This window comes from Vombatus ursinus, unplaced genomic scaffold, assembly GCF_900497805.2.
Source record: "Vombatus ursinus unplaced genomic scaffold, bare-nosed wombat genome assembly UNPS02014786.1, whole genome shotgun sequence".
Classification (NCBI taxonomy): Eukaryota; Metazoa; Chordata; class Mammalia; order Diprotodontia; family Vombatidae; genus Vombatus; species Vombatus ursinus.
The window spans coordinates 43,877,017-43,903,760 of record NW_020954564.1 but is presented as its reverse complement, the minus strand read 5'-3'; the positions used below and the strand labels follow the sequence as shown (position 1 = coordinate 43,903,760).

General features: G+C 40.9%; 2 protein-coding genes across 2 annotated transcripts in view; one reads left to right on the top strand and one right to left on the bottom strand.

Moving 5' to 3' along the window:
- LOC114047096 (ribosome-recycling factor, mitochondrial-like) overlaps window positions 1-2,395 on the bottom strand; it is a 56,878-nt gene extending 54,483 nt beyond the window's left edge. The window contains exon 1 of the mRNA XM_027867822.1: window positions 2,325-2,395. The gene's annotated coding sequence lies outside the window, so the exon portion shown is untranslated. The remainder of the gene's footprint in view (window positions 1-2,324) is intronic.
- Window positions 2,396-2,433: 38 nt separating this feature from the next.
- On the top strand, window positions 2,434-26,744 carry LOC114047097 (probable RNA-binding protein 18). Its single transcript, XM_027867823.1, has 6 exons — window positions 2,434-2,566; window positions 4,920-5,038; window positions 13,875-14,001; window positions 16,215-16,301; window positions 18,932-19,017; window positions 24,551-26,744. Exons 2-6 carry the CDS (start codon window positions 4,926-4,928, stop codon window positions 24,708-24,710), a joined length of 573 nt encoding a protein of 190 aa, XP_027723624.1. The 5' UTR covers window positions 2,434-2,566; window positions 4,920-4,925; the 3' UTR covers window positions 24,711-26,744.

Here is a 26,744-nt window from a genome sequence, read left to right as displayed (position 1 = left end):
CTATGGGCTATTGGCTAGATTCTAAGAATCAGAGCGCTTTTGAAACTATTAATCACTCTTCTCCTTGATACTCTCTTTTCTCTAGGTTTTCCAGACACCACTCTCCTGGTTCTCCTTTTAGCTAGCAGACGGCTCCTTCTCAGTCTCCTTTGCTGGATCCTCCTCCAGATCATGCCCTCTAACCATAGGTGTCCCGCAAGGTTCTATCCTAGGTCCTCTTCTCTTCTTCCTCTATACTACTTCACTTGGTGATTTCATCAGTTCCCATGGATTTAATTACTACCTCTATGCTGATGATTCTCAGATCTACCTAGCCTGCCCCAACCTCTCTGTTGACCTCCAAACTTTCATCTCCAACTGCCTTTCAGACATCTCAAACTGGGTATTCAGAAAACATCTTAAATTCAACATGTCCAAAACAGAACTCATCTTTCCACCTAAACTCTCCCTCCCTTCTACTTTCTCTATTATTGTAAAGGGCACCATCATGCTCCTAGTCTTGCAGGCTTGAAACCGTGGAATCAGCCTTAGCTTCTCACTGTCTCTCACTGCCTATATCCAATCTATTGCCAAGGCCTACAGATTTCACCTTTGCAATATCTCTCACCCCTTTCTCTACTCTGACACTTTCCACCACTCTGGTGAATACCCTTGTCACCTCATACCTGGATTACTGCAATAGCCTGCTGGTAGGTCTGTCTGCCCAGTGGTCTCTCCCCACTCCAATCCATCCTCCATTCAGTGATTTTCCTGAAGCATAGGTCCAACAATGAAACCATCAATAAACTCCAGTAGTTCCCTATCACCTTCAGGATCGAATACAAAATCCTCTTTTCGCTGTTCAAAGCTCTTCATAACCTAGTCCCCTACTATCTTTCCAGTTTTTTTTATACCTTACTTCCCAACATGTACTCTTCAATCCAGCGACACTGGCCTCCTGATTGTTTCCTGAACAAAACATTCCATCTTTCACACGTGCACATTTTCTTGGGTTGTCCCCCACACTGGAATGGTCTCCTTCCTCATCTCCATCTACTATCTTCCTTGGGTTCCTTTAAGTCTCAACTAAACTCTCATCTTCGATAGGAAGTCTTTTCCAAACCCTCTTAATTCTAATGCCTTCCTTCTGCTAATTATTTCCTATTTCTCTTGCACATAGCCTGCTTGTATATATTTGTTTGTTGCCTCCTCCATTAGATAGCGAACTCCTTGAGGGCAGGGACTGTCTTTTAAAACTCTTTTTTTTATTCCCAAAGCTCAGCAAATAGTAGGCACTTAATGTTAACTAAATGAGAGAGTCTCATTTCTAGCACCAATCACATGATTCTAAGATCCTTACTAGAGACTGGTAGAAAATTATAACTTTCTTGGATTTTAATGCTCTAGGTCAGAGGTTCTCAAAGTGTGGTCCCCCTGGAGGGGAAGGTGTCCCCCAGGTCAAAACTATTTTCGTAATAATACTAAGATGTTATTTTCCTATTAAAATACTTTTTTTTCCAACTATGCATCTGTTTGAGGCAAGATTTCTTCAAATACTACAACCATAACATATCCTGGCAGACTGAATGCAGAAGCAGATATGAGAATCCAGCTGTCTTCTATTAAGCCAAATATTAGATTTGCAAAAACTAAGCAAAACAATGCCATTCTTCTCACTAGATTTTTTCTTGTTTTGGAAAATATATTTTGCATTAATATTATTTAGGCTAACACATAATGGGTTTGTTATTGCTATTTTGAAATGAATTAGACATTTTTAAATTTTCTTTTAACTTCTAATACAGTATCGACAGACATAACCTACATAAATAAAAGACCCTCGCGGTCCTCAACAATTTTTAAGAGTGTAAAATGTTTTGAGAACCGCTTCTCTAGGTCACGGATTAGGTATAAAATCCACTCCTAACCCTCAGCCTAGTTCCGTGAGTGACAAACACCGCCCCCTTCTCCCTAGACCCTCCGTAGAGAACACAGACCCCGCCCCAGCCTCGATCTGAAATAACAGACCCCGCCCCAGCCTCGATCTGAAATAACAGGCCCCGCCCCCCAGCTCAGGAGTCTTCTAAATACAGGCGAAGCCCCGCCCGCACTCCCAGCCTCACTATAGGGCGACAAGCTCCGCCCCTCACGCAAAGGTCAAATCGAACTCTTGGGGGTCGAGGTGGGGGGGTGGAGAAAGACCGGGAAATTGGGCGTGGTAATGCTTTGGACCCTGAAGCCTGCTCCTTTCGGGGCTTGAGCTCCTGAAAGCGCGTCCCTGCCTCTCTGCCTCGGCCGCGATCCCACCTGCCCAAAAGCGAAGGTGGGCCGAGGCTCGGACTCACCGGCTATGGCTTCCGCTGCCGGGGAAACGAGCTTCGGTGCTGGTCATACGTCATCAACGCAGGCCTGTGACGTCACGAAGCGGCGCAACTTGCGCAGGCGCATTTCTGGTGGCTGTGGCGGAGTCAAAGAGAAGAAGAGAGGTCGGGGTCCGGGCCTGGAGGTTGGAGTCAGGTGGTGGAATCCCGAGCTGAAGCCGCCTTGCGGCGGGAGGAGCCGAGGGGATCAAGCCTGAGCCCAGAGGGTGAGTTGAGGCCCGCCGGGAACTCCCCCGCTGATTGTCAGCCACCTCCTCCTCCTGCCCTTCCCATGCCGACTGCTCCTCCTTGCCCCCCACGCTCCTACCCCCAACCCGGCTTATCCCCCTGTCCTCTGCCCCTCCTATACCCCCTTATGGCGGCTTCCACGCACAGTTCCCTTTCCCACTCCATCTTCACCTCCTCCCTTTCTCTTCAGTTCAGTTCCCCAAGCATTTATTATATATACACCTTTTCTCCGCCACCCCCGTCTTTATTACTGCTGTGTTCTCCTACACTTTCCTACCCTTCAAATGCTGTTCCCAGTCTCCCTAATATAGCACACTGCTCTGAATGGTCTTGGCTCCTTTTACATCATCCTTTTTTTTTTTTTTTAAATCCTAACCATCCTTAAGAATCCATCTCCGACTGAAACAACACATTTCTTCGAAGATTTCCATAAACCAATTCAAGTCCACAATCATGTTTAATTGCCCACTGTGTGGCTGGCGTTGTGCAAGGCTTTCTGGATAAAAAGAGGGGGACAAAAAGAGTTTACATACTGCTGAGAACCACAGGCCCTCTTGCCTGAAATGTAGGGTGTGTCAGTCACCTTTTTAGTTCCCAGAAGTGGCATATGTGTTCTCACACCTACCAAGAAGTTTCCAGTGATCTTGAACGATGTACAACCTTGGGTAACATGGGACATTTCAAGGACTGAGGCCAGGGGAAAGAGCAAGTCCATTCCCCTATCTCTCCTCAGGTGCAAGAGTGACTGTGTCTCACACACACACACACACACACCCTACTCAAATTCCAGTGACCCCCTATTAATTTCTAGGATCAAATATAAACACCTTGTTTAGCATTTAAAGTTATTGACAACCTGGCCTCTTCCTGCCTTTCCACACTTTATACACTTTACTTACCTCTACAAATTTTATAATCCAGTCATACTGTCCTTCTTGCTATTCCTGGAACACAACATTCCATCTGCCAGCTCTGTACTTTGGTACTGGCTGTCCTCAATTCCTGGAATGGTCTTTAACCTCTCCTCCAACTCTTAAATCCCTGGCTTCCTTCAAAGCTCAAAGGTTTCAATGGGCTCAACTCAAAGCCCACTTTCTTCAGGGGGCCTTTCCTGGTTGTCCCCCTTCCTCCTGCCTCCCCAGGTTGGTAGAGCTTTCTTCTATAAAGTTATCTTCTATCTACTCTATATGTATCTTGTATGTAGCTATTTACATATTGTCTTCATCATTAGGATGTAAGCTGTATAAGGTCAGGGACTGTTTTTTGCCCTAGTGCTTAGGACAGTACCTGAGAAATAGTAAACACTTAATAAATGTTTGTTGATTTTTCCTTCAGATGCCCCACTATGCAGTCTCATCTGGAAGAAGCTTCCCCAAATCCCCATGCCAAATCCTTCACATTTGTTTTGAGTAACACTTGTTGAACTGAAATTAACTGCCCAACTAACCTTCTACTCCAGACACCAGGCTTAAGTTGTTGTTCAGTCATGTCTGACTCTTCGTGAGACCATGGACCATCCTGTCCATGGGGTTTTCTTAGCAAAGATATTAGAGTAGTTTGCCATTTCTTTCTCCAGTGGGTTAAGGCAAACAGAATAACTTGCCTAGGGTCATACAGCTAGTAGGTGTCTGAGGTCAGATTTGAACTCAGGTCTTCCTGACTCCAGGCCAGTGCTCTATCCACTGAGCTGCCTCCATAGGTTCTAATGACATTCTACCTATTCACTCTCAGTACTTCATATGGAGAGTTTCTTGGCCAGAGCTATCAAAGGAGCTGTCCTTGGGGTATTAGTGCTGAGGCCTTATGGTTAGAGTAGCTCAAATTAGTTGGTCAGTCATAACTCCTAAGAGTTGAGAGGGAACTTCAGGAAGTCATCTAGTCTTACCACTTTGTTTTGAAAGCAGTATGTTATAGTGAAAAGAGGACTGATATGGAGTTAGAGGACCTGGATTCAAATCCCAGTTCTAAAACTATGTGACCTTGAGCTAATCACTTTTCTACTCTGGACTTAATGTTGCTTCTTCCTTTAAAGAAGGGAGTTTGGACTAAGTGATTATTAAGATCCCTTTAAGGCTTAGATTAGTGATCCTGTGATCTTTAAAGTCCCTTCTAGGACTAAATCCTTTGCTCCTGTGACAATAATCTTAGAGGGACTTACCAAGGGATCAGGAAGGAAGAGACTATATTTTGGTTTCTCCTTTCTCCTTTCTCTCTCCTTCACCCTCCCTTCTCCCCACCCCACTTTCACCTTACCCACCCTCCCCCTAAAATTACGTATATCTTAGTTTCCTGACTGAATGTCCTCCCCTTGTTTCATCTAAAATTCCACAGGGATTGATGGAGGCAGAAACCAAAACTCTTCCCCTGGAGAATGCATCTATCCTTTCAGAGGGTTCTCTGCAAGAGGGGCATCGGCTATGGATCGGCAACCTGGACCCCAAGATCACAGAGTGAGTCTAAGTGTCTTTCTCCCAACAACTGTAAGTGATGATTTTAATGTGAGGAAGGGATGCTCATTGAATAAATGAGTTTTGAGCCTGCTGGGTGCAGAACACACTGCTAGGCACTGGGAGATCATAAAGATAAATAAGTCAGTTTCTGCCCTGAAGGAGTTTGCACCTATTAGGGAGAATGAAACGTGGATATAAATCAATAGACTTTACACATCTGGGCCTCAGCTTCCTTATTTATACAATGAGGGAGTTGGACTAGGTCAACCCTTGCAGCTTTCTTGCAGCTCTAAATCAGTGATTCTGTGAAAACAACACACATTCAAACGTGGTGAGTGCGTAAGCAGAGTATAAAATGCTAGATCTGATAAAAGAAAAATCCTTTCTAGCTGGCAGAGTTGGAAAGGTTTCCTGGAGGATGTGGCATTTGCTCTGCTCTTTTAAGTAGAAGTAGAATATAGAATTGAAATTGGAGTAGGGGAGGGGAACTGGAAAAGGAAGAAATGGGCAATCCAGACATAGACAGAACAACATGAGTAAAGGTGCAGAGGCAGAAATATTGATGAATTTTTTTGAAGAAAAATAAGCATTTTGGTTTTCTGAGGGTATGTCTCCTCCTCCCACCCCTAGCCCCCAGCTGCTTTGAAGATTTAATATGCATTTGGCATGTTTATTAATCCTATCTTTTGTGTAAATTTGGAGTTTTCAATGGCAAGCCAGCAGGATAGGAATCCTTAAAACTGTAGGTTCATTATGATTTAAAGTGGAAATAAACCTTAGAGGTCATTTAGTCCAAACTTTTCATTTTACAGATGAGGAAACTGAGGTCTAAAGAGATGAAGTGGCTTGTCCCAGGTCACAACTAGTAAGTAGCAGAGTCAAAATTCACAACCAGGTTTTCTGATACCAAATAAAATGTTCTTTTCACACCACACAATGCATCCCAACTGGCACACTGTGGCAAATTGTTAATTCTTTGAAAAATCTTTACTTCTGAAGGTCCTTGAAGCCAGTAAACTTCAAAAACTAATATATCTTTCACCCTTGTATCATATTCTTCCCATTCTTGATGCCCTTATTCTCTTAGAGAATTTGGATATGTTACAGATCTTTTGTATGGTTTGGGTTGGGAGACATGACTTCGACTGGTGTTCTTGTGATCTATTTTCTGTTATTGAACTTTTTTTAAAATTTTATGTTACTCTTGCTAAAGATTTTCTCCCTAGTTCTGCTACTCAGGAAAAATAATATTTATTACTCTATAGTTAAAGTGAACTATTCCTCCAGAAATATGCCCTAGGTAATGAAATCATTTCCAAAAGGAGCACATCCTCCTGCTATAAAGTGGAAAAGGGCCTTATTACCCTATCTCATAGTTCTATTAGAATACAGAACATTAAAAAATTAGAGTTGGAAAAAAGCCTTAGAGCATAGAGTTGTAGAGGGCCTAGGAAATCATAGAGTCCAATTTCCTTGTTTTACAGTGGGAGAAATTGAGACCTGGGGATAAGAAATGACTTGCTCACGTACACACAAGGTGTTGTAGAGGACCTGAGAAACGATAGGCTCCAATACCCTTGTTTTGCAGATGGGGAAACTGAGAAAGAGGGAGACTATTTTTCCCCATAAGGGATCCTTTGATTGTCGTGATAAATAATGGTCTTGGGGGGCGGGGATTCAGACCATACTGTGTGCCAGAAACAGCTCCCATTGGAAAAGGATCCCACAGTAAGGACAGTTAGGAGGAGGGGAAGGGTGAAACAGAAGAGGGCCATGCTGCAGCCAGGGTTTGAGCCAGGATCAAAAGGTACAAATGGCTAGGAAGCGATTGTATATGGGTCAGGATCCATTTTCATTTCTGTAGCACTTTCAGCCACAGGATTTAGAGCTTCTAGAGACCGCAGCAGCTATCCAGTCCAATCTCCTGGTGAAAAAGAATCTACATGGCAACACATGCAACAAATAGTTATCAAGACCTTCCTTGAAGTCCTCCGGTTAGGAGGAACCTACCACTTCCAGAAGCAGTTCATTCAACTTTTGGATAACTCTGGAGCTCTAACTTTTGAAGTTTGTCTTGTGTTTCCTAGTAATGGTGAGATGGGGACAGCAACTATATAATGACAGGAGAATGCAGCTAGCACTTACTAAGCACCTATATGCTATGCATTGGAGATACAGAGACAAAAGTGAGACAATCTCTGCCCTCAGGAAGATTGCATTCTGCTGGGGAAATACAACATGGTCCTGATTGGGCAATGGGTATTGACAACAGAGGGAATTGGGAAAAGCCTTTTGAAGGAGATGGCACTTGAGTTGAGCTTTGAAGGAATGAAATGCTGATTCAGTTCAAAAGAAGATTCAGACACCAATGTTTTTACCACTACACTATGCTGCCTTTCTGATTTTACTTCTTGTAACTTGCCCTAGTTCAAAATTGATCAATCTTAGCTATCACCAAATCACTGTAAAAGCCGTGGTAGTTTCAGTGTCAGTTGCTCTTGTGGCTTGTTAACTTCATTTATCAAGACCCTGACATGGATGCAGAGATGTAATATGGTACTGTAGGAAGCATACTAGATATGATGTCAGATAACCCAGATTCTAGTCTTAGCTCAGTATTTTACTGTGACCTCTCACTTTAGGCAAGTTCTTGACTCATTTTGGGCCTCAGTTTCTTCATCTGTAAAATGAGAAGGTTGGGCTAGATGATGTCTAAGGTTCCTTACAGCACTCAATCTTTTTATCTGATTTTTCCATCTCTATTGCTATTTCTTCTTGTGCTTTATTGACCTATTAGTGCAGTTAATGTAATATCCAACCAGGATTGTGTTAGGTGGTACTCTTGATTAATGACTGCCAATGAGAAGAGCTCTTTCCAACATACCCAGTGCTTCTCATTCCCTACTCTGCCTATATGAATGGAAATCTGAAGGGTAGAAACAGTGTCTAATATAGTTCCTTGCAATAAGGTGGTTGTTCTAAAGGTGTCCTGGTATCTAACAGGAAGGGTCCAATGGGTGTTTGCTATTTCACATGGGTCAAAAGTTGAGTCATTGAGTGTTCCTATCCATTAATGCAGCTAGCATCGATGATGCAGATTTGCCGCTTTCCCACCTTTGCACCCTAGTTCCCTTCCAGCTGATAATATTAATTATTTAGTCACCTGTACAACTTGGGGCCTGATTGGCCTAGTTAATGCATTCATTCCCAGATTTTTCCTGCTGATACTTTCTTTGTGCTTCATACTGAGTTTTGCCCTGCATGAAGTTTTCCCTTGTCACCCACAAATCACTGGCTAATTCCTGCTGCATTCTCCTTCCACATCCCCTTCTTATCTTGATTCCCTACTCATATCCTTGATCTTTTCCACACCTCTTCCTCCTCTTTTACATGAACCATGACAGATGCCCCTTCTCATTGAGTTTTGGCTCCCTGCCTGTCATTATTCTAGCATATCTTATAAACTGTGGTGTGTAAGATGGCTGTGATAGTCCCCTAAGCTCCACCCTGAAAAACCCTGTTGAAATCCTACCCATACTTTTAAAGCCCAAGTTGTATGAACAAGGGAGTATGGTGGTTTTGCTTAGCCCCAGGGGGCAGAACTAGGAGCAGTGTGCGGAAGTTACAGTGGAAATAGATTTGGGCTCAGTGAAGGGACAAACCATACTAATAATCAGATCTGTTCGAAATTGGAGTGGGCTTCCACATGAAGAATTGAGTATTCTTTTCCTGGAAGTTTTAAAGTAATGGTTGAATAACACTTGGAGGATGTTTGTAGAGCAGTGGTGTCAAACCCAAATAGAAACAGATCCCTGCAGCCTTCATATTGACTTAGAAAACCACAAATTAACGTTATCTATGCTGTATTATATTTTTTTTATTTTGTTAAACATTTCCTTATCACGTTTTAATCTGGTTTTGGCCATGCCAGGGAGTTTTGAAAGCCCCTAGTTTGATACCTGTTGTAGAGGACTTTTATTGCTTCAGTTTTGAGTAGGATTGAATGACCTCAGAGACCTCACTTCTAAACTACAATTCTTTGAAATGCTACCTCCTCTATGAAGCTGCCTTTGATGTCCAATATAGAAAATTGCCTCCTACCCCCAGTCACCCACCCCAGGGACCTCCCATAACATTTTTAAAAATTTTATCTTATTTTTGTTGATGTTTTTTGTTCATTTCTGAACATGATAGTATAATAGATAAAGCATTGGTCTCAGAAAGACCTGAATTCAAAATCTACCTCTACCACTTAGTACTCGCATGATCCTGGGTCTCTGAGCCTTAATTTCTTCATCTATAAAGGGATAGAGTTGGCCTTCTAGCTCTAAATCTTTGATCCTATGATCCTATGGTCCCTCTCCTCTGCCCATCAAGTCATCTCTTTTTAACAACTGTGTTTGACAGTATATGCAGTTTTCCATACCCCTAGTCCTCCAAATCTACAATAAAGTAGGAAGAAAGATGTAGTTTCTCAACTTTATCTTCCCCCAGACTTTGTCATCTATTGCCTTCTGTGTCTGTATTTATGTGAATGTATATACATAGAGTATCCCAAAAATTTTAGTGTGGTTGAAATTTTATTTTAAAGCTTCAGGAAATGATGGAAACTGAGGTCATTATATATGAGGAAACTAAAGCTCAGGGAAATTTAGGTAAACTTTCCCCAAATCACCTAGTAATCAGTTTTAGGACCAGGATTCAAACCCAGGTATTCTAACTCTTAACCCCCATACTCTTCTCCTATACCACACATTATCCCTATTTCACATGAGGAAAATGTAGTTCAGTGAGGTTGTGCCTTGCTCAGGTTAGCAGCTAGATATGATGAATTCGAGCCCAGAAATACCCACTCTGTGCCCTGGCAACCTTCCACTACACCAAGATATTGGCCGTTTACAATAAATAGGATACAGTTCCTTTCTAGTAGAAAGGAGGATGAGACATCTATATGAAAAGATATAAGACAAATTATAATATAAATGGAATACAAAGTACTATAAAATTAGTCACATGAGGGAAAAATCATCTTCCATTGTGAGAAATCAAGGAAGACATCATGGAGGTGTCATTTGAGTTAGGTCTTGAAGAAGACAGTAAAGTATCAGCAAGCGTTGATTGGAGGTTCACGGGGAGAGTGTTGAGGGGTACAGAGGCCCAAAAGCATATATAGGTTGTGTTCTGGAGTCAGCAGGGAATCCAGTTTGGTTGGACCAGAGAACATTTAAGAATTTGTGTGGGCTAAGACTGTAGCCAGGTTGTACAATATCACAGAAACTTCTACATCTAGCCCCACAATTGTATATTGAGAAAGTGCCAATACTGTCACCACAGGGTGAGAGACACGTTCTCTAAGGCGGTGACACAGAGCTATCTTCTGCTGTAATTCTATAGTTAAATACTGTGATGACCACAGCTCATTAAATGGAGCCAGTTTCTGATGACTAATGAGCTCTCCTTCTCCCCTTCCCCCCTCCCCACTTCATTGGCAGATAGAAGTGCTTGCAGATGTGAGAATGAGCCTCTTCAGGCTTTGTCCACTATCAGGGTTTGCAGTCCCCCATCTCCAGGAAGCTAAATGGTAAACAGTTAATTCCTTTTGTTCCAGTGTTCTGATAATTTCGAGAAATAATCAGACAAGAAAAGGATCCTGGAGCAGTTGAAAGACATAGACCTCACAGATGTTCCTGAACTCTTAAGGTCTTACTCCTTGGGCAAAATGTGTTTGTTACAGCTTTTCAAAGAATAATCTGTCGGCATGTTTCTTTCTGATTAGAATAAAATTCATTTCCTAGGAAATGCCCGTCACCTTACCTTCCTGCTACTAAGCAGAACAGAGCTGAAGAAAAGATGACCCACCTATAGTAGCTCTTGGGTCAGTTACAAACCTACCAAAAAAAAAGAAACTGCTTTGACCTGACTATACAACTGCTGGCACAAAATAGAGAGTTACTGGTAAGGCAGTGGTTTGAATGGGTGTCATATATAGAGGCTGTAGCTGAAAGCCAAGGCATTTTGGAGGCTTATATAACTCATCCGTGAAGTCTACAAACTCCACGTACAATTCATACATTTCTAGAAAAATGAGTAAAACCACCACTTATATTTAGTGTGTATAATAACTCTTTCCTTCCTCATGGGAACTTAGCTCCCACATTCTCACTAGCACATAGTATCGCAAGGGCAGTTGAGAAAAGAGGACTTAAATAGTTGTATTGCCTTTCCCAAGTACCCTGAAAGAAGATGGATTAATACCAGTTCAATTCAGCAGAAATTTTTCAAGTGCCTACTATGTGCAGAGTCCTTGTTAGGCACTGAACAACAAAGGCCAAATGGATATAGTCCCCTTGGTAGTTTGTGGTCTTGCAGGTTGAGGAAAACAAACAAGAAAAAAAGAAAGTCGAGTGTAATGGGGGAAAGAGATTGAGAGAAAGTGCTCTAGGAAAAAATGAGGAGAAAAAATCATTTCTATCCTAGTGGATCAGTGAAGGCTTCATAGAAGAGGAAGCACCTGAGGAATGTTAAAGAAAGAAAAGAATCCCCAAAGTTTAAGGTGATGGAGGTGTGGCATGCCAGAAATGGGCTATGGCCTATGTGAATACATAGAGACAGATAATGCAGAGCCTGATTGGGAACTAGATTGTTGTTCATTGGCTGGATTGTATAACAATGTGAAAAGAAATAGGCTAGAAAAGTAACCTGGAGCAGCAGTGTGCCTTGGGAGCTTGAAATCCAGTACTAGGCCTGTGTTATGTCTCCTTGCCCCCTGGGAACTCAGGAAAATGTGCTGTTCATGTCTATCAGTATCAGATTATGCAAAGGACAAAATTCCATTTTGTATCTTCCACCCTCCCTAAAGGGACCCTTACTTAGGAACCTTTTTGATGAGTTTTGCCTAGAAAAAAAAAAGAACGTAAATGAGGCTATGACAACATTACTAGCTCCCTATGGGGTAGAATTCCCAGTAATAACAGATTTAGCATGTGGTCTGATACCTTTTTAGTATCCCAGGGACAGCATTGTTTAGAGAGAGCCTTGACTCTCAGTTTGAATAGCGTGGAGGGTGCCAGGAGGAAGACCAGCGGAAAAGGAAATGGGAGAGCTGTTGGTTTGTCTCACCCTCGACATCAGATGACAGGAAGTGGAAATTGAGCTTGGCCGAGGTAACCTGTTGAGGCCACATCTGTTTGAATAACTTAAAAAGCTCTATAGAAACCAAACAGTTTCTGGAGTAAGGAGTCCAGAGAGAGGGGGTGAGGGGCAGAAGAAGCAAGCAAGAGCTTGGGGGTGAACACCCTTGTCTGGATTAAATTTCTTCCTTGGCTCTCCATGATCTCAGCTCTTCAACAGCCCATGTATCTGGCTGATTATTCAGGGATGATTCAAAGGGGCTGGCACTGTTCCCTAGCTCTACACCAAGCCAGCCACTCAGTTTGGGGCTCACTATTGTCCTGGTGTTCATTCACATCAGGGAAGAGCACTCAAACCATTATGGAAATGCTACCGATGGTGATTGGACTTTTAGAAGAGTCCTTATCTGATGGGAAAAGCTTTCTAGGGGTATGTGGGTGTGTGGGGGGTGTGTGTGTGTGTGTGTGTGTGTGTGTGTGTGTAGGGGTGTGTGTGTGTGTGTGTAGGGGGGTGTGTGTGTGTGTAGGGGAGTGAAGCTGTTTTGTTTTGTTTTGTTCTTGGTGGTATTGTAGTTATTTACAAATATCGCTCCACTGCCAAGAAATTAAAAATAAATAAATCGACACTATTTTTGAGTCCTTGTCCAAAAGGAAAACAAATGGAGCTTGCAGGCCAGACAGCTGTTGGTTGCGGGTGGGGGAGGGGGTTGTTTTTATGTTAGAACTGCAATAATTTTAGTCACAATTCCAAGTAGAGGCAAACAACTTTGTTTGCCAAACAAAATAGGACATCATTGGGCAAGGGTGGAATGTTAAGAGTCAGAAGGGTGTGGTAGAGCTGAACATAGCGTCAGAAGTTGTGGGTTCAAGTTCAGGCTTCAGAACTTAGTAGCATCAATAACCAAGCTATACCTCTCTGGGTCTTGGTTTCTTTGTCAGTAAAATGAGCATAATACTTGGACTAGAATTGCAAAATATCAGAGCTAAAGATTATTATATAATAAAGGAAATCATAAAATCATAACATTTGTAGCTGAAAGGGGCTAGAAATCATTTTGTCCGGATCTCCTCATTTTCTAGATCAGAGAAACTAAACCTGGAGAAGGGAAGTGATTTGCTCACAATCATATACATAGTAAATAACAACCGGGAATTTAACTCATGTGCTCTTCCTCTAAATCGTGTTCTTTCTCCCTCATTTTAGTGAATCCCTCCCCTGAACTGTCTTGGATTCATTTTGTATCTATTCTCTATTACTTCTATGGGTACAGACAGTCTCCCCCATTAGAATGTCAGCTCCTTGAGGCCTGGGACTTCTCTCTTTGTATCTCCAATCTTAGCACAGCACCTGACGCATAATAGGCATTTAGTAAATGCCTTTCTGTGAGAAAATTGAGACTCAGAAAACAGAAATGATTTTCCCTAGGTCACACAGGCAGTAGGTGGCAGAGTCACCTCTTGAACCCAGGTCTTCTGACTCAAAGTTTAGACCTCTTTGTATTCGCACACTTTCTAAGATTTGTCATGAGGAAAGCACTACAGAAACAGACTTTCACTGTGGATTAAGGTTGTTAGAATTGAGCATCTGTGGAGTAAATGATCTTCCTCTCAGTCCCCTTGGCCTTTTCCATTTCATAATAAGTAGCTAGTCAGAGTGTGGCATATTCTTTGCATGTTGTCCCTGACCGTTATTCTTTTCTCAACAGGTATCACCTCCTCAAACTCCTTCAGAAATTTGGCAAAGTAAAGCAATTTGACTTTCTTTTCCACAAATCTGGTGCTTTGGAAGGACAGCCCCGAGGGTATTGTTTTGTCAACTTTGAAACCAAACAGGTACCTGTGCTGTCTCTCCAGTGTGTTCATTGAAACTAATTCATTCACTTCCTGCAGGGGCACGTTTTGGACCCAAGGTCTAAGGCTACTGACCTGTTTTCCAAGTTGAATGCCAGAGGGTGTTAGTGTTTGGCATAAAACTGTCTTTTCCAGTTTTGAGGCAGTCTCAGTCATCCCTTCGAGGGCTGGCCAACAAAGCTAGTTTTGCTTTTGGGCCTTGAGGTATTAGAGTTCTGTGGGGCGCCACCCACAAACCATATTTTATTATGATTGGTTCATCATTCACTCCTTACCCCCAAGCCCTCTAGGAACATGCACAAATGTGAGTATGTGGAGAGCAAGAAACAATCTTAATTTTAGCCATGATACTTTTTTTCCCTTATGTTAAATCCTCGTTCCATTGAGAGGGCTAGCTTAGATCATGAGCTTTGCAAATAGAAACACTACACATTACAATGTTGCCGCATAAGGGACTTTGCTAAGTAATTTTTTGAGCGAGCTGAACTAAAAAAAAAAATTACCTTTTAGCAGTTATTCCTAAAAAGGAGTATACTCTAGGTCTCTTCTTGACTTTTCCCAGATATTAGAATGTGATGGGTACTTTCTTTGATTCGGAATCACTGAAAACGGCCACCATTTTGGCAAGGAAGCTGGAGAGAACACTGTCTCAGTGTTCAGAGGACATACTGCATGACTTATTGACAGTGTGTGTAGTGGAAAGAGTTCTGACCTGGAAATCTGGGACCCAGGTAAGATCCCAAAATGGTGGGCAAGTCATCTTCCCTTTCCAGGAGTCAGTTTCCCCTTGTGTAAAATGAAGGGTAGACTAGGTGGCCTCTCCAGGGTTGTTCCAACCATACATTCTGTGACTCTTTGCTTTAACCATGTGATCAGGACTAAGCCCCTTCCTCTCTTTGCCCCTCAGTTTCCTCGTCTATAAAATAGAAGTAATACCCATTTTGACTATTGTTTACTACGACTTAGGACTATAAAATGAGACAGTGAATATGAAACTACTTTCGTATCAGTGATCAATGAAAGCATTAGTATCTGTATTTTCAATACGGTATGCCAAAAGTCCTGCACAATAGTATATATAGCATAGAAGTGGACAGAGCACAGTGGCCATTCACATTATGAAGTAGAAATGAAAAACAAAGTTTCCCTTGGCTCTCTGTCTAGCCATGTGTGCTATGTGATGGGGCAAGAAGGGGTAGCATTGGCCAACTCCAGATGGTAGACAGTACTTCAGACACCCAGGAAGACAGAACTGGGACATAAGCAAAAAAAGAAAACTCTTCCGGTGCTCTATCATAACCTCTTCTTTCTCAATACTTTCCCTTCACTCAATGGATTTTTCATCCCCAGTACATACATGAAATAGGCACTTGGCTGATTGCCCTTCAGATCTTAACTTGGTCAACACATATTGGGCAAGGATGTTTGATAGAGCAGGAACATACAGCCAGGTTTCCTGGGGGTGACCTAGGCCAGCTAATATCCAGGTTCAGGAATTCCTTTCAACTTCTTTGCTCCTTGAAAAGGAAGGGTGTTTTCATTAGTTGAAAGCATTTGTTTCTGAAAACCAGGTGCAAAGATTGAGTCACACAACCACCTTCTTGCCTAGTCTCCTTGACTGACTTCTGCTTTTTCCTGCCCAGAGTTTCCTTGACTCCCACAGCATCTGAAAGCACTACTAGAATGCAAAGTATGGGTTCAGCTCTACGACAGAGTTCCCTGGCTCCCTAAGAAATATTGGCTTATAGTCTGTGAAGGGCCTCATGATAAAAATGCATGGCAGTACCACTCTTTGTTTTTGTTTTTTGATGCAGCCTTGAAGCCTAGATTTTCAATGCTGAAAGGGACCTTAGAATATGGAATGTTACTGCTGAAAAGAACTTTAGAAACTAATCCAATTCCTTCATTTTACAGATGGGGAAACTCGAGCCGGGGAGGGGGGGTGGAGTGGAGGCAAGTGTGACTTGCCTGTGGTCACAAAGGAAGTTTGCAGTCGAGCCCGGGCTAGAACCCAGGTTCCCTGAGTCCCAGGTCAGTGTTCTCTCCACTGTATCACTTTGCCATTGGTCAGTTGCTTGTTAAAAGCAGTTCTGCCAGTCATCTTCAGCTCCCCAAATTGAAGTCACCCTATGATAATAGATCTAACCAAACCTACATTTACTTTATTTACTAACATGGGTCTTTTTCCTGTATAGGAAGCAGAGCAAGCGATCCAGTGTCTCAATGGCAAGCTGGCCCTATCTAAGAAGCTGGTGGTACGATGGGCACATGCCCAAGTCAAGGTGAATCCCATTCAACAGAAACAAAAAGACATAAGCATCTCAGATGTAGAAGACTGACAACAACGGTCCAGGCGCTTTGACAGCAGGGGCAGATATTGCCATTCAAGACTAGCCAGTTATTGGTGCAGAAAAAAAAAGGGCCCAAGCCATTCATTCCTCTTTAGGAATACACCATTAACCTCTTAATTAAGCTTTTATCCTTGATGTTAGAATGTGAACTCCTGGAGGGCAGGGTCTGTCTTTCTTTCTGCTTGTATTTGTATTCCCAGTGCTTAGCACAGTACCTGGCACACAACAAGCACCAAATAAATGCTTGTTAACTGCTAGACTTGGAATCAGGAGATATAGTTCAGATTCCATTTCGGACACTGTGTTTTTTGCCATGATCCAGTCACTTCACATCTCAGAGCCTTGGTTCCCTCATCTGTTAAATAGGTAAAATGATATTTGCTATGCCTCCTCACAAGGGTGAGGAAGGCACATTATAATAACAGCTTGCATTTCCATAGCACTTCAGGATTTATAGCAAGTATTGTTAGCCCCATTTTTGTATGAGAAAACTGAGGTAACAGTATGACCATTCCACTTACTTGCTCAACAAGCTTCACTGACTCCCTTTTAATTCTAGGCTAAAATATAAACTTCTCTGTTTGACATTTAAAGGCTTTTACAATATCTCTAACCTATCTTTCTAGACTGATTTCATGTTACTTTCTCCCACATACTCTATATTACAGCCAAGCTGACCTCCTTGATGTTCCCTCTATACAACATTTCACCTCTCGTCTTTGTGCCTTAGCACAAACTGTCTCCCATGCTTGCAGTGGCCTGAAAGCTATCATAACCTCTACTTCTTGGACTAGCTCCCTCCCCCCCCCTTTAGGTTCAGCTCAAGTGCCATCCACTACATGAGGTGTTTCCTGATCACCCGTTTGTTTGTACACTCCCTCCCTGCCCCTGAAATTGTTATATTTTATATTTACTTATCTGTGTGTGTTGTTCTTGCCTTCCTCTCATAGAATTTTAACTCCTTGAGGGCAGAGATTGTGCTCTTCACTAGAGCACATTTGTTGAACTAGTGGTTATGTCCATGTTCTGCATCCTACTAAAAAATGCTAACAAGGGAAATTGTCATTTCTCTGTTTCAATTGAAAGACTCTGCTTCATAGCATTGCTTTTTCTGCATTGTGTCCCTACAACAAAAAGCTCCAAGGACTCCTGGTTTACTGTTTCACATTTTAGGATCATAAACTTAGAGCTGAAAAGAACCTTAGAGGCCATTTAGTCCAATCCCCTTATTGCGCAGATGAGAAAACTGAGGCCCAGAGAGGTTAAGTGAATTACCCACCGTCATATAAGCCACATACATGTCAAAGGCCAGATTGAAACCAGGTATTCCTGACTCCTGAGTCTAGTAAACTGTCTACTATATCATGCTATGTTTACTATTCATGGGAAAACTTTACTTATTTTCATATGGAAATTCCTCAGATATCCAGTTTCCCTCGGAGCTATGGTTTCCCAGTCTATAAAAATTGAATTCAATAAGCATTATTAAGCACCTACTATATGTAAGAGACTCTCTTAAGTGCTGGTCAGACAAAAAAAAAATGTGGACTTGAGACTCCATGACCTCTTAGGAAACCTCCAGCACTAACAGGCTATATTTTTAGATTCTTTCCAAGAGCTCATATTGTGTTCCGATATTCTTTGTCATAAGATCCCTACCAGCTGTAACAGTGTATGTTCCAGCATCTATGTGCTGAAGTCTTTTCCTGTTGTAACATTCTAAGGTCGCTTATAGCTCAAAATATTCTCTATTATAAGTCCCTCTCAACTCTGACAGTCTGATTTCTCTTTCACCATAGAATTTTTTCTAGTAACTACAGGCCTATTTCTTGTGCCTCTCCACACATCTCAAACCAGTGGAGACTTCAGGATTCAGAAAACATAGGTAAAATTCCAAGCATAATATTTCTGACCATGATTTTGAGGTGAGCTGTGAATAGACAAAGTGAATGTGGAAAGAATCCAGGTGTAACAGTATGTTAAAGTTGAAATAGTAAAATTAGAATTTAAGAATAGGATATAAGAGATGTCTGTATTGGTTTATTGGTATCATCTGTGAATTTGAAACTAAAACTTCCTAACTTCCTGCCAAAAGAAAACAGCCCATATCAAAATCAGCTTTTCATCTTGTTTCTAAAATTAATGGTTTGGAACCAGAGCAGTGTATTGTTTTGCATCTAGTCAAAATGTGAAAGAATTTTAAATTTAACTAGCATATGGGCTGGGAACTTCTTAGTTTCAGGCTTCAAATTAAAGGCAGCAAGGTAGGCATAATAAATAGATTGTTGGACTTGGAGTCAGGAAGACCTGAGTTCAAATCCTACCTCAGACACTAGTTGTGTGCCCCTGGACATGTGACTTACCCTCTCAGCCTCAGTTTCTTTACCTGTAAAGTAGGCTGCTAATAGCACATACCTCAAAGAATTGTTGTGAGGTTTAAATGAAATAATATGTGCAAGTGCTTTGCAAACCTTGAAGTACTATATCAATGCTAATTAGTATTAGTATTATATGGTAGTCATTGCTGAAATGAAATAATTCCTTTTTTTCCTTACTTTCAGAGATATGATCACAACAAGAATGACAAAATCCTTCCAATCAGTCTTGAGCCATCATCAAGCACTGAACCCACTCAGTCCAACTTAAGGTAAGGCTTTATATTTCACATTCTTGCAAAACATCATCCCCATGTTGTAGTCTGTCTTTGATATTTGTTCATGACAAAGCAAACTTTTTTTTTTTTTGCGAGGCAGTTGGGGTAAGTGACTTGCCCAGGGTCACACAGCTAGTAAGTGTCAAGTGTCTGGTCTGAGACTGGATTCGAACTCAGGTCCTTCTGACTCCAGGGCCAGTGCTCTATCAACTGCACCACCTAGCTGCCCCGACAGAGTAACTTTCCACCTCATCATAAAGAAGTATCTATTTCCTCCTCTCCATGTTGGTAACTGTTCGGTGAATATAAAGATGTCCAGATTGGTCTCTTTGTGTGTACTCTTTCCCCTCTCAATCCATCTTCCACATAGAAACAAAATTGATAGTCCCAAGACATAGGGCTGGGCATGTCACTTCACTGCTCAAGAAGCTTCAGTAGCTTCCTGTTGCCTCACATTCTGACTCTAGACTGTCCTAAAACCTATCATCAAACCACTAATCCCTCCACCCCTCAGTAATTTTTCTAGCCGTTACCCATTACTACTTTCACTTCCCCCTCTCTCCAGCCATGACCCTATAGTTATCTAATTTGATGCTATACTGCCCTCTATTCTGAAATTCCTCAACCCTGGGTCCTATCAATTCTCATCCCTTGTCATACTTTATTCCTAGCTTTTTCCTACCTTCCATTGCTTCCACTCCTACACACATGCTGTTAATTGGAACTAGATGAAGTCACTCGACCTGCTGACTAGGTACCTTATAAATGTATTTTATCCAACTTTAACTGGGCCCTTACTGAAGCAAGTTAATCCATTTATTCCTTTCTAGTTGCTTCCCTTACTCCCTGCAAAAGCTTTTCTAAGCCTTTTCTCTCCTCAGACTTCTCATACTTTCTCTTCTCCCTCTCTCTCTCTCAGGTAAGGACCTTTCCTCTTATTTTGCTGAGAAAATTGAGGCCATTCAACAAGAGCCTTTCATCCACTTTTCTGGATCTCAAAACCCCTTGACATCGTCTATCTAGTCTCACCTCCTTGCCCCAGGCTCTGAAAAAGAAGAGGCCCTTTTTTTGCCAAGGCCAAACCCTCTTCTCTAACAGATTTCAACTTTAATCACACCCTCCCCCCCCCAAATATTCAACTTCTATCTACTGGTTCCTTTCCTACTACTTTCAAACATGCCCAGGTCACCCTTATCCTTAAAAAAACTTTGACTAGGCTCTTCCATCCCCTCAAATTTTCATATCCTATACCTCACCCCCCTTTGTCAGCCAGACTCTTAGAAAAAGATGTCTATGATTCTTTCATTTACTCTTTAGCCTTTTGCAACCTGGTTTCAGACTTCATCATTTGACTGAAACTTCTCTTTCCAGTGTTCCTAATCATCTCCTGATTACTAAATATGATGGTCTTTTCCCAGTGTTCATCCTTCTTAAGCTTTTTGAAACTTTTGCGTACCTTATCTTCCTGGTTATTCTCTTCTTTCTGGTTTTTCATGACCCCACCCTGCTGACTTTCCTCCTCCCTGTTTAACCACTTCTCCAACTCTTTTGTTAGTCGATCATCCGTGTCACACTCCTAACCATAAGTGTTCCTCTAGGTTCTGTCTCCCATTCTTCTCTCTCCACCTTCTCTCTGGTGGTGACCTCTTTAGCTCCCATGGCTATAAATATCATCGTTATGTCAATAATTCCCCCAATGTTTCCCCTGAATTTCAATCTCATTTCATTAGTTGGCTATCAGGCATTTCAAACTGATTGTTCGGGAGATAACTCAAAATCAATAATGTCCCAAATTCCCTAAAGACCACCCCTCTTTCAGCCTTCCCTTTTTCTGTCAGAAGCATACCGCTAATTATTCCAGTAACCCAGGTTCATAACTTTAGCAATATCCTTGACTCCTTCATCCTGGATTACTTGCTGTTGTCCTCATCCCATTTCTGTGTCTTTTCACATCCCATCTCCCATGCGCATCTGCATGTCATCTTCCAAAGGCCTTTCCTCTTTCCCCCAGTTGTTAGTGCCTTCCCCTCTACTCCTAAGATAAATCACTTTGTGTTTATTCTTCATGTATTTATTCTATATGTGTTCAAATATTTACTTATTTGAGATCGTGTTATGTCATATTGTCCCTCTCCAGTAGAATGTAAGCTCCTTGAGGGCAAGGATTATCTTACTTTGTATTTGTATTTCTAACACCTAGCCCCATGTGTTTATTTTAAATTTCCCCACAGTATACAAGTTCCTCAAGTAGAATACCATCTCTTTTGTGTTATAATTCAGTTCAGAAATATTATTAAGCACCTCAAGTGTAGTGCTAGACGTTAGGGATACAAAGTTTAAAAAAGAGTAGTTTCTTGTATATTGTCAAATTTTTAAAAAATAATTTGTCTCTAGTTTCTTGAGAGGCAGCCAGATTGATACTAAAAAGAACCCCAAACTTGGAATCAGAAAACCTGAACTTAAGTATTGGCTCTGCTACTTACTAGCTTCCCAAAAAGCACATTATAAGCTATAAAAATGCTATATAAATGTGAGGCATTCTAGTATCATAGAATTAATTTACGGCTTGATGGAACAGATTATCTGTCCAAGTTGCTCGTTTTACATATAAGGAAAATGAGTTCCTAAGATCACATAGTTAATAAGAAGCAGGACTTGAATTCAACCCCTGTCCTGAGATTCTGAATCCAGTGGTCTTCGCATTATCCCAGGCTATCATTCTCATAAATGTCTCCCCTCTTTTTCAATCTCCAAGTCATATTTACTTTGCCTTTTAGATTTCTTTAGAGGGAGGAAATAAGGTGAAAAGGAAAGACCAGTGTCAGGAGTCAAGAGTCCTGGATCTCCCACTTAAGAGTTTCCAGGCAAGCGCTTTGTCACTATAAATAGCAATGTCGGCGTGAGCTGTTGTCATCCATACATTGCACAAATACGTAGTTACCTTATGATTTTTTTTCTACACAGAAAACATCAACTTTATCTGTCATTAAAATGCATGTATATTTATGGAGAATTGTTTGCCTGCACTTTGTATCCAAGTGGCAGAAGTTCCAGGGAAATGACATTCCCCAATTGCCCATGGATTTTTGTAGACCTATTACAGATTTATATAATATCCAAGATTGTTTTTTCAGTTCACAAGTTTGTGTTTCCTCTCCATGTAGACTCATGAGCTCACGACTCAGTTCGTATCTTAAGCTATATATCATTTAGAAGCTCAACAAAGGTAATGAATAGTTTGTCTTTCTGGTCTTTCCCAGGACTCTATCATTTGCAGAGCATTAAGTTCAGTATTAAGTACCTGCTAAGGGCAGAGTACTGGATAAATAACTCACATTTAGAAAGCACTTCAAAGTTTATGAAGCACTTTCTTTACAACTCTGTGGGAAGTAGCACAATTATTATTATACTCATGTTACAGATAAAAATATGAAGTTTAGGACATCTGTGATTTGCCTAGGATGACACAAAGAGCATACAGTCTAATAGGGATGATAATGACATGTGCACAAGTAAGTGTGATCAATATAAAGGGGAGAGGTACAACAAAGTGCTCTAAGCAAATTTGAGGAAGAAGAAATTATTTTAACCTGGAGAGTATAGGAAAGCTTCTTGGAGGAGGTGGCACCTGAGCTGGACCTTGAAAAGAGAGAGAGAGTTTTTCCATAAGTGGAATTGAAGGAGTATGACCCAAGCTCTAAGGATAGAAGACATCTACTGCTTAGTGACAGATATCCCAAAGAGACTCATTATGAACTTGGTGTTTTGACTTGTCAGATTCAGGGAAGCAGAGTCCCAGACTTGAAAGGAAATCCACAGACTGCAAGAAGTTAGCACCACATGATCTTCCTCTGTTTCTTACATAGGAGTAACCTGCTAACAGCAGAAGGAGGAGAGGTGGCAAGGCACACGGGTAAATGAGAAAATGAGTTAGAAATTCTCCAGACGGGCTCCAGTATGTTGACTTGCTTGTTGACTCAGGAAGAGACCATCATAAGACAATTAAAGTAATTCATCCAACAAATATTTATTAGGTCCTATGTGCAGAACACTGCTAGGTGCTAGTTAAGATAATAAAGTTTATCATCTAGTAGGGAGATAAGATGTTATGCAAATAGCAGTAAAAATATATTACATACACACATCTATCTACACATGTAAGTATAGATATTTTGTTATATGCAGTATTACATAAGTTCATTAAAGGGATATGAAAATCTCATGTAAGATCTGAATGGAAAAAGAAAGTTGCTAGCTAATGGGAAATCACAGGAGGCTTCCTGGAGAACATGGCATTTGAATTAGGCTTAGTCAATAATATTAGTAAAGCTTGAGGCAAGAGAGAACAGGAAATATTCCAAGGACAGTCTCATCCAGTTTTCTTGGAAGGATAAGAAGGCAGAGAGGAGGGAGAAAGGTAGAAATGTGGGATGGCACCAGATTGTGGAGGGCTTGAATGCCAAGAAGAATGGTTTGACTTTTACTAGGGAGGCACTAAAGATTTTTAAGCAGAGTACTGACAACCACATCTCTTCATAGGGAATGTTATTTTGACAGTGGTGCAAAGGATAATGGTATTCCATCTCACTGTGCTGTCATATCAGCAATCCATGATAACTATTGTTTTGCTGACCACATTTTCAATTTTTCCTGACTCCCAGGTCAAGCAACATGGTGTATCATTATCCCTGTTCAAAGTACAGTATTTCTACTCTAATAACATCTTGTTTTATATATACCTATATGAAGTCTTCCTATCTGAAAATTCCATTGCTTATGATAACTACCACATTTCCATAGTACTTGAATTTACAAAGGGGTTTCCTCACAACATTAAGAGGTAGGTCAGAGAGAAATTATTATCCCTGTTTTATAGAGGAGGATTGAGACTTAGAACAAACAAATGAGTTAATCTTAGTTATGAAACTAGTAAATGTCCAAACCAGAACTCCACCCTGGGTCTGTGGATTTCAGACTCAGTCCTGTCCTCTTCATATGTACTTTATTCTGCAATGAGAGGAAGCCGTAAAATTTGAGCCCCTTTTCCAGATAGCAGAAGCAACAGAGTAAAGTGAAAAGAAAACTGGAGTTGCAGTAGCAACACTTGAGTTGAGGCTTCAGCTCCAGCACACATTATCTTCTTGGGACTAGGAACTAAAGCTATGATCTCATTCATATGGAGATTTCCCTTTAAGGAAGAGGTTCCTCTGCTTAGATCACTGAGGGGTTAAGTGACTTGTTGGAGGTCCAGGAGCTAGTATGTTTAAGAAGTAGGACTTGAACCCAGATTTGCTTGGCTCTGAAACCAGTTCTCTATTCACTACAGCACACTGCCACTCTCTATCTGCCTGAACCTGGGCGAATCACTTTACCTCTCTTTGCCTCAGTTTTTGACATCTGTAAAATGGGAATACTAATATTTCCTGTGATGAAAGCATTTTATAAGCTTGGGTTATTATAGAAATCATAGCTCTTATTATTATCATTCCATCACTGATTCACGAACTCTTTGCTCTTCTTTTTCCAGTGTCAGTGCAAAGATAAAAGCAATCGAAGCCAAACTGAAAATGATGGCCGAAAACCCTGATGCTGAATACTCAGCAGCCCCTGTTTATTCCTATTTTAAACCACCAGATAAAAAAAGGACTAGTCCTTACTCCCGAACTGCTTGGAAGTCTCGAAGATGATGGTTGGAAAGAGCTGTAGCAGCAAAGAAAACTGCTTGATACACCTAAAATCCTCTGCCTTTGTACTTTGTAGATTTAAATGGTACTATCCAAGAGCACAATCACAACGTTAGAGTTTTGTAACATGGCATTTTAAACTTTTCTTATGGCTATTCCTTGCCCAAAGTATGTATAGAATTGAATACCATCCAGAATAGATTGGATTGCATCCAGAGCTCTGACTTTAACACAGGGATACTCTAGTTGACTGAGCTGTTTGCATTTTGTGAGTCCAAAAATATTATTCAGTATACCAGACAAAGAGAAGCTGACTATTTTAACCTAGAAAACGAAATTTGTCAAAGTACTCATTTTCTAAAGAAGTAGGGATCGGGTGGGGTGAAAAAATGTGTATTCTGCTTTGTCTAAATGTCTTCAACACCTCAGGGCAGCAGTCAGGGTGGGTGGTGAAAGGTGGCCAGAGACTACTTTTGAGGTTCTGTTTTTTAATTGTGTTCATAGGTGTCCCCAAAGTTTTACAGTATGGAAATGCCTCAGATAAGGAGTGAAAAGGAAAAGTTCTTTGCCAAAGAGAGCAGGTCCTTAATCTGTTTCAGCATTCTTTTTCTTATATTTTAAATTCCAAATAGGAAGGTATGGTGGATGTCTGAAAACTATTTTAAAGAAGATAAATCTATAGAGCCCATTGATGTTTTTTCACCAACATAACAATTCAGTCTTGAAAACCTTTTGTCAAACTAGGAATGTATCTTTTTTAAAAATACTGTTTAGCACAAGGAACTAACAACTGTAAGAATGTTAATGAGAAACTTTTAGAAATTAGAAGTCTGCCAGGGGAGTTTTATAGCATGAGAATACCTTCTTCAGAACTATATTTTGGCCATCTTCATGAGCGGTAAAATGAATTAACTCTTTTAGCAAACATGAAGGCCAAGATAGCCCTTGTCAAACACCCTCTCTACTAATCTGTCATTTTTAATTCAGTAGCAGAGATTAAGCTGTGTTGTGGGGGAAGGGAGTTGGGGATAAAGAAAGTGGAAGGAGTAGGGAGTTTGTATAATAGGTATTTCAGTCATTGGCCTAGTAATTTAGGAATTTTCTTTGATAAGAAGTGCTATATGACTTAAAATTTATTGTATTGGTCTGAATAAGCTGTATTTTTTCCTCTGAACCTAGAACACAGCCTATAATCCAGGTTGGGGGTTTTTTGTTTGTTTAGAAGAAATCTCTTTAGGAGGACAGCCTCTATTCTGGCAAATATGCTTAATTTTCATACATAGAACCCACCTGCTTGTCTTCTATTTTATTTGGATTTGAAAAGCCCTCGTGGTGAAAGATAAAAAGTTAAGTAACCGTGAAGCCAATGGGGATGGTGTTTCTGCCAGCACAATTTTAGTTATTCAGGATAAATTTTGGCCAAGTGTTTCATTGGGTAGCTTGTTCACTCCTCTAAGTCATTGATTTTTTCTGGGTGACACCTAACTTTATGGTCAAGAGCTTCCCCCTTTTTCTTTATAATAAAGCATGTTCTTTTTCTAAAGCAACACAAGCCTTCCTATATTTGTTGAATATCAGAAATGAAGCTTCTTGGCAATATAACTGCATCATGGTATAGTATAGCTTTAGGATGTATTGGATTTAGAGAAACCTTGTGTATGGGAGAGGGCTTGTTTATTTGTTTGCTTCCTGGTTAAGTGTCTCTCTTGAGCTATCTTTAGGGTAGCTCATATTGGCAATTAAGTAAAGACATCTCTTTGGTGCAAGTGATATCCCTTCTTATTCAGAAAGATGGGAGGGCTTGCCTGGCCATTGTCTTATGGATGGTATCCCCAGCAGGTTTGGGATGAAGTAGGACTTATTTAGTGCAAACCAGTCTTCTATTTTTAATAGGAATTTTGAGAATATTTGACTTTGAATTATATAGAGCTGTTTCCTTTAGAAACCAGAGCTATTTATTTGTATTGAAGGCAATGTTATGATTTATAGCAACTCTTATTTCTCTATGTGAATAAATGCAAGAAAATGTTGATACCA